The 8,587-nt window shown below is 38.7% G+C and overlaps 1 protein-coding gene across 1 annotated transcript; it reads right to left on the reverse strand.

The window, feature by feature from the left end:
• Positions 1-369: 369 nt before the first annotated feature.
• Positions 370-6,290, reverse strand: LOC140237146 (adrenodoxin-like protein 1, mitochondrial). Its single transcript, XM_072317087.1, has 6 exons — positions 6,125-6,290; positions 4,885-4,942; positions 3,701-3,807; positions 2,624-2,711; positions 1,396-1,448; positions 370-1,046 (listed from the first exon to the last, which is right to left on the reverse strand). Exons 1-6 carry the CDS (start codon positions 6,288-6,290, stop codon positions 943-945), a joined length of 576 nt encoding a protein of 191 aa, XP_072173188.1. The 3' UTR covers positions 370-942.
• Between the last annotated feature and the right edge of the window lie 2,297 nt (positions 6,291-8,587).

An 8,587-nucleotide genomic window follows, 5' to 3' on the forward strand; every position in this document is an offset into this window, starting at 1 on the left:
GTATGAGTTCAAAACAACATAAAAGTTGATGAATGCTTTACTAATAAGGATCCTGAAGGCTTCTCACTTGGCAAATATCCATCGATAAAGTTTCAAAACACCCTTAGAAACCATGATGTTGTAAAACAGGGTTTTCTTGTGTCCGAAAACTATAAGAATTAGTTTTTGTAATCATGTTCTTTAGACTAGACTTAGCAAATTATGGCCCATAGATTTTTTTCACATCCAGTTTTCCAATATCAATGCAGGCATTTACCACCTTAACAGCTTCACCTCTGTCAAACAGTTCAGAAGGCAGAACTTAGTACCTTGACAATTCTGCTCGATTTCAACAAATAAATTTATACTTCTTACAGTATACATACATGGTACTTTTTTTTGCACACTATTTTTACATGTACGTGTTCGAAGAGCTGTATTACTCACTGGCTTGCCATAGTTTGCGGCCTGTGAGAACAGACGATATCTGTAAAAATGATTCCAAAATGCCATGCAAGAACGGAGTGATGCGCGAGATCCCATGGTCATGTGAAAAGCCTTCTCACTCACCATTCTATTAATCTTATCAACAGATACCCTGACAGTTCCAGCTAAATCTCCCTTGTGCCAAACTTCATAAACGCATACATCTTCATTGCCTGCCAATCCACATTGCTAATCTGTGGGGGGAAAAAAAATGACAAAGACCCAGCTTTTCATGCCAACAGAGAAAAGGTGGCATGTCGGTTAAAAAACAAAAACAAAACAAAAGCACACAAACCTTGCAAACTTTCTTCACCCTACAGCACAGATCACCAATGGGACTGCATGTACCAATACATCCCAACCCACCACGCATTGGGGTGCCCAGCACCCTCATCCCTCTGACATGGCAGAGTAGTCTGATATTCACATCAGTGCTGGAAGCCCGCTTCACGTAAGGGAGTTTTCACTTGCGCTGTGTCAGTGTGGCTGCGGTACGTGGCCATCGACGTAGAAGTTGCGCGTTGCCTTCGGCAAGTTAATCTCCATCCCATCCAGCTCCTTACTAAGAATGATTTGGCAGCCTACAAAGGAAGGTATAGTTGAGGAAAGAAACAAATAAGCCTAACTCTGAGATGACTTCAGACTTCCACATCTACATTCTTTTTACTAAATGCCATGAGGGAATCTTAAATTCAGAAGTAGCACTCTCAATATTAGTGAACTTTGGAAAAAAAAAAAAAAGCACATCAAAGCCTAATGTGTCATATTTTGATCCACTTCTGAAGTTGGCTATACAAAATGAATACATTCATCTAATCACTTTTCTGTAAAGTTGTTCTACTAATTCAATATCTTTGTATAACATTCAAAATTCATAAAGTAACTGAAAAAAATTTGTTGGGCTGATAATGAATAGTATCTTTTACTTACTTAGCCTCGACGTTGCTGTGAGAAATGGTGCAAGGTCCAGCATATCTTCTTCCCTGTAAGGCAAAAAAAAAAAAGAAAGAAAGAAAGAAAAGAAGACATAAAACAATTACTACTTGCATTTCTTTGTTACGTTGAATCTCTTTCCTTTACAACAGTCATAGAGCTACCACAATGTCAGTTTGACAACTGATGTCTTCTCTTCAGTCTACATCATATAAATGAGCATCTGTGATTTCATTCTCCATCTTAATTGGCTAAAAATCACTCTCAAATACAAACCTGCTTAGTCATAACATTCTCTGTATAGGTCAATGAATTGTTATCTTTTATTCAATGCCTAATATAATTGTTGATTTGGATGATATGCTGGAATAAGATTTAAATAAGAAGGATTGTAGTGCATGAATTATTGCAGTTCATCAGAGACTCCAACTCTCCCGTTTTCGACGGGAGATCTCCCGCCGAAAGCCCATTTTTGCACAATCTCCCGTTCTCCCGTTTGAGATTTGATTTCTCCCGCCCTGGCTCTGTGTCTCCCGGTGGAAAGGATTTCTTACTTATTTCTATCGTATGTTGAAAAAATAAGCCTTAGATAGCACCAGACAACATCTAGAATCCTAGGAACTTCGCGCTTCGCACACATCAACTTGGAGTCTCCTGTTTGCTAGGGGTTTCGGGCGGGAGAATCTCCAGATCAGAAGGTGCTTGGGGTTGGAGTCTCTGGTTCATGTCAGAATGAAACATAATGTGCATATATACAATAACATTGAATACACCTCTTTTGTACGACAAACAAAATGAAGATGTGCTCACTTGTATACAAAATATCTCGAAAATAAAAAGAAATACTCCAGGTCTTTAACATAACTATATGTATGGATATCATTAATATCACAGCTGGAACACTACAGAAGACAAAACACTGGCATCTCTCTTAAATATCACATGGCTGGTAAGGTCCAAACAACTGACTCCTCTCATGCTTTAAGTTTATGAGAATGAAAATCTCTCCTTGTCCCAACAGATTTGACCTTTGGACAGTTGACAGTAATGCCAGGGTAAACTTGCAGTGCAAAGATATTGGAGTGCTACAAGATGCAAGAGACACATATATGGATGAGATTCTCATCAAAGCTGTGAGAAATGATACAAGCAATTTTTACACACATATTTCCACCCACTTTCGACTGAAGGATTATTTGCAGAAAGACCAGAAATTGTTACTCACTCCTCTGTGGCCTCTGGCAGAAGGTCAAAGTAGGACTCTGGCAAGATGACGTGACAAGTACAGCATGCTAATGATGCTTCACAAGCGCCTTCAAGTAAGAAACAAAACAAAGCAAAACAAAACAAATTCAAAATCATTCAAGCTTAATGAACACAGTATTGTCAGAATTCATGTTTACCTTAAATCCAAATTTTATACAACATAGGTTTAAATTTGATGTAAGTAGAAGGGGGGGGGGTATATTGAATATTAGTCTCTACTAGTAATAGAGATTGATTATGACTTAGTTTACTTGTAAGACAAGACTTGCTGTCTCATTGGACACACTATGCAGGGTTCGAAATTGGCGATGGTCCGCTGGCCATTGGCCACCCAAAATCACGTCGGACTAGCTAAAAATCGAAAAATTCTGAAGTTACTAGTCCGTCTGGCTAGCCAAAATATTGCTTCAGTGTCAAAATTGATTCTAATGATACCATAATAAGTAACCAAACAGAAATACATTTTCAGTATATGCTCTATTAGCATTACACATTTTCAAATATCTCCTTTAATAGCATAATCCACATAATCCACTCATCCCATGTAATCAATTTGCTGATTCATCTACTGTCATTTCTGGTTTCATCAACGATTTTAACAATCCAAAGAAATTTCTGCATACATTCATAATGAAAAACTACGCGAAAACAACAACAACTCTTCCCATTCTTCATTCACATCAACTTGCTAAAGATTTCCTTTCCGTGCAGATTGACTACAGAATAATGCCAGTATCTCCCGAGTCAGTCATAAAAAAAAAAATAATAATAATAATAACAGCTGCAGTACCACAACCCCTTTCAGGGGTAGATCCAGGAATTCTTTAAGAGGGGGCGCCTTTACAAAATTAAAGAAGGGCGCACGTGCCCCTCCCATTTTTTTCTTTTTAATTCCTTTGTTTTAACCAAAAAAAAAATAAAGGGGGGGGGGGCGGGACACGCATCTTGTGCACTCCCCCCTGGATCCACCACTACCTTTCATAACTTCATGGACAAACAAGTGGCCAGGAGAGAATCAAAAGTTACCAGCACTCACCTTCGATTTCAATGCCATATCTATGTGCCAAGTACATCACGTTATCGCCAACTTTTCCTGCTACCTCTATCCTCTCATCGTCCTTCGTTATGTATGTTATGTTGACACTGAGGAAACACAACAACAGAAAAACTTGACTCTGATCTAATGATTGCCTCCCCCATTGATGGCTTGATGGATTGATAGCTAAAAGGTTATCATTGATTAACTGATTGACCAACTACTTTTATCAATAAAGAGGATTTACTTTAATATTCAAGGCTACATGTAATCCACTTTATTTACATTTTGTACTACAATACACCAAGAGAAGGTATAATAACCATGCATGGAATATCACCCCCCCCCCCAAAAAAAAAAAAAAAAAATGTTAAAATGTGTTATAAATGTTCAATAGGTATTCTGCAGGGTTTCGTAGGAGCTCTCATCTGCAAGCACAACACCTGGGCGGGGAGAGTAAGTTTGCGCAAAAGACTCCTCCAAAGTATTCTCACTTTGCATAGAAACTGCATCAGTACATGCGACATGATTTGCATAGTGCATTGACCTCGTAACTAATCTGACAATAGTTTATTAATCAATCTGTTTGGCATGTGCATCCCACTGAGCAGCTAGGCAGGAATATCTATATCAAACCATACATACATGACATATCTCTCAAAGAGTTGAGCAACCACATCCCACAGAGTGTTACTGAAATACATCATGAAACTGTAAGCAAAAGTGGACTTCAAATAAAAGGGAAGTTCTTTTAATAATAGACAAGGAAAATAAACATAAAATTTACATAGACATAAACATGAACAATCACGACTACAATGACAAATGCACAACAGGTCAGTTGTGCCATATTTCACATATCATAGGTCAACATTCTACAGTGAACAGGTCCGCTTATTAAATTTACCTTTACATACCAGCCTAAACTAATTGGAACAAATCCCAAGATACAATTTACAAACCTTGTGTTTTAAACTGAATATTCTTTTTGAAAACTGAAAATGTGTCCTAAGTTTGTATTTAAATGTAAGCCTCCCATAATTTGACCACAATGCCATCAAAAAATCAACTGCCTGCTACGTAGTAGAAACCTATGCTGTTATTCACAGCCCGGTCAAACCTTGGCATGGGAGGTCGAACCTTGGCATGGGAGGTCGAACCTCGGTGCGGGTGCTGATACTCACACTTCATCTGGAGATTTTGGATCTTGCCATTCATAGTCTCCATGCCTGAGACCACCACCTGTGGAATACATTGCAGAATGTGCATGTCCATTAAAACATCAATGATGATCTAAAAACATTGCATTTTACAAGTTGACCCCTATCTGTAGGCTATTAAAACAAAGAAAAAAAAAGCTTGAATACTCAAGACAATTGTTGTTATTGAACATGGCCACATCCTTGATAATCATACTTACTTAAAGGACAAGTCCACCTTCATATACATGTGGATTGAGTGAATGCAGCAATATTAGTAGAACGTCGAACACATCATTGAAAGTTTGGGGAAATCAGACAATGCGTCCAAAAGTTATGAGTTTTTAAAGTATCTGCACAGTCACTGCTGGATGAGAAGACTACTATAGTGTATAATGTCACATTCACATACAACGCTATAAGGAAAATATAAAGAGAATTTCACAAAATGATACTTTTTGAAAAAAAAGTGTACATTTCCTTGACTCTTCACTGACGTATGTTAAGGGTAGTATGATTCCACTTTGACTTCTGAAAGAGGGAAGTCCAGTGTTCTTTTATTATGCAAGGAAAGTGAAAATATGTTGAATTTTCTTTATATTGTTGTACACATGTGATATCACAAGCTGTACCGGGTAGTAGTCTTCTCATCCAGCAGTGACTAAGCAGAAATTTAAAAAATTCATAACTTTTAAACAGATTGTCCAATTTTCCTCAAACTCTTGCTGATGGGTTCTATTAATACCACTGCATTCATTCAATTCACATGTCTATGAAGGTGAACTTGTCCTTTTTTAAATAGGATTCTAGGAATGTTCATTTAAATTATCAACTTTTCCTGTAAATTTAATCAAAGTTAAGTTTCTAATGTTAGTTTCATTAAAATCCGCCCACAACTTTTTGTGTTACTTTGCAAACAGACATATGGGATATAATAGACAAACAAATTAAATAAAAACAACAACAACAACAACAACAACAACAACAACAACAACAACAACAACAACAACAACAACAACAACGCCGACAAAAGCGTAACCGTACCCCATACCCCTCCTTGCTTGGGTCTTGCGGAGGTAAAAAGCACAGTGTTCAGTGCAGTGCATGCAGTCATTGTGAATCAAAGATAACTAACATTTTTTACTGTAGCTGGGACTACAGTAATACTAGTAGTTCACACGCAATGTCGGTGTCTAGAGAGGCTCGCTTGGACATAAATACTTACCGACAGCAGTATGTATATGCCTCGCTCTCTGAATTTGGTCGCATTTCCTTGATGTTAAATGGAAATTCGAGCCATTTCGTCTCGGTCGAGTGAGTGTCCCTCGTAGGATTGACGAAAAGATATTGTTACGAAAACTCAGCAAAACTTGCCTCATGGGTGTCGCCATGTTGTTTCCACTATTAGCCTTTATTCAGTCGTGGTCATGAGTATAGGCCATAGAGCTCTATTATAGGCCTATTTAGAGCCATTGTTTTGAGGGAGTGGGGGAACAGTTGTCTAAAATTGTATTTCTCTTGAACTTTAAATGATCCAAAGGAATGGCTTCATATCTATGAAATAATCAAAGGAAATATCTGAATCTTTGCCATCAAAAGAGAGTCAGCTGACGTAATAGAATTAAAACCAAAGAGCGTACAGAATGGTGATGGCGAGTTTACAAACCGACAGATGGCGCTAGAGCTCTTGGAAAGTAACCGTTCTCTACTACTAGTATACGGATTTAGAGCTCAGTGATTGTTTAGGCCTATTGTTCGGGACAACGGAGTTTTGGGAAAGATCTTTACAAGCCACTCGTGAGAGGGTTGAATTTTTCGCTATGTTATTGTTGTTGTTGTTTTGTGTTTAGTGGCGTTTTCCATTCTCTTTAGAATATTCACGCCAAACACTGCTCTATAAATTTCTTTTCCCTTTATCATTTTTTTTTCTTATACAAAAAGGAAAATATTGTAATGAGAACCCTTGGTCAGCTGTCGGTACGTCTATTTGCCTGCTTAAAGTATATCTTCTGGCCAATCCGGCTACAGAAGAAAGCGCGTATTCGTGCTACAAGTAATTACATGACCAATAATAATTGATTGATTTAAGTTGGGTCTCTTTCGTAAAAGCAGACATTCGGGCACCATTTCATGATAGTTGTCAGCCTTGACAAGTTGTCATGTCAGTCTCTGACCTAGAGTGTAAATCGTAAATCAGGGGCGGATCGATCCATAGCAAGAATTCCATTAAAGGGGGGGGGGGAGGGGGAGGGGGAGGCGAAAAAAATATATATTCTGGTGCCACTTCCGGGTTTCATCGACTGACAAGCAAGCAAAAAAACAACAACAACAAAAACACAGAAACAAACTTTATCAAAACAAAACAAAAAACGCCTAAGCACGCTATTTCCTCTTTTGTTTATTTCTAAAGAAAAATAAAGGGGGCGCGTGCCCGGGGAGCCCCCCCCCCCCCCCGATCCACCACTGTGGGCAGGCCTTGGGAGGGGGGAGGGGGGTGGGGAGCTGCATACCCCCCCCCCCATCCACGCACACATATCTGTGTATGACAGTGTTTATGAGTGTGTGTGTGTGTGTGTGTGTGTGTGTGTGTCTTTAAAAAATCGGGAAAAAGTAAGAAAGACAAATTTGGAAACAAGTCGGAAACAACAACAACAACAATCCGGACAAAGAAACAACGACACCATGACTTTCCGAAGGTTTCGTCCTAGACTTTACTGTCTAAGGGGTACCCCCACCCAACCTTTCCCTGGTTTCGCGGCCGCTGTTACGGTCTCTAGGCTTGCCTGACGCTGCTCTCTTCCTTCAAGACTGAAGTGTCACGCAAAGTGACTGATCAGCCAAGCAAAAATATAATAGTTTGGTTTGGTTTGGTTTATTTTTGCATTTTTGCAGTACTGTAATAGTTTATTACAGTACTGGAAATTCGTAACAGAAAACATGAAATTCCTCTTTGCCTCTTTCAACAAGTGAAAATGATAGAATGTATATAAAGCTCAGAGGTGAATCTGTCAAAATACAATGATCACGATCTTTATTGTCAAATGTGTATATCTCTTTCTTTTTTTTGGGGGGGGGGGATGGGGGAGGGGGCTTTGTTTTTCATCCTAGATTTCATTTTAACTAGGAGTTGGACAATCAGTTGCAATGAGGACCTATATTTCTCTTTCCTGGCTTGTTTCTATCTGTGGTCCCTTGCTCAAATGCCTGTCTATATAAAATAATATTTGAGTGTTTCGGCTCTTTTGTTTGTTGGTTTGGTTGGTTGGTTGGTTGTTGTTGTGTTTTTTTTTAATGTCTGTGCATGCCACCACTCTGACAACATTCAGAGAGGCATGCTCTACCCTCAATACAACTTTGCAGTCATTCGATACTGGATCTCTTATTCGTCAAGATGCATTCAGATTTTACCAGCACAGTGCACGTTCTTTTATTGTTTAAAATAATAGAGATCATTACCGCGGCACCTCCTCACGACACATTAACTGTTCATCCTTATAATTATATAGCTTCTTGGAGCAGCTGCAAGAGGGATTACCTCACTCGCGAGTATCATCACAAGTATCAATTTGTTTCATTCAACGGCGAAAAAAAAAATGTTCAATGTCATTCGGTTGTCGTCCTTGTGTGTGTGTGTGTTTTTTTTTTTTTTGGTGCTATAGGCCTATATGTTTTCCAACTTATTATGTCT

This window comes from Diadema setosum, chromosome 13 (assembly GCF_964275005.1).
Source record: "Diadema setosum chromosome 13, eeDiaSeto1, whole genome shotgun sequence".
Taxonomy (NCBI): domain Eukaryota; kingdom Metazoa; phylum Echinodermata; class Echinoidea; order Diadematoida; family Diadematidae; genus Diadema; species Diadema setosum.

Coding starts and splice junctions, on each gene's coding strand:
- LOC140237146 (XM_072317087.1), bottom strand. CDS start 6,290: ATGGCGACACCCATGAGGCAAGTTTTGCTGAGTTTTCGTAACAATATC. Junction 4,943..6,124: donor GCATATACATACTGCTGTCG/GTAAGTATTTAT, acceptor TGTATTCCACAG/GTGGTGGTCTCAGGCATGGA. Junction 1,449..2,623: donor CTGCCAGAGGCCACAGAGGA/GTGAGTAACAAT, acceptor TTTGCCTTACAG/GGAAGAAGATATGCTGGACC.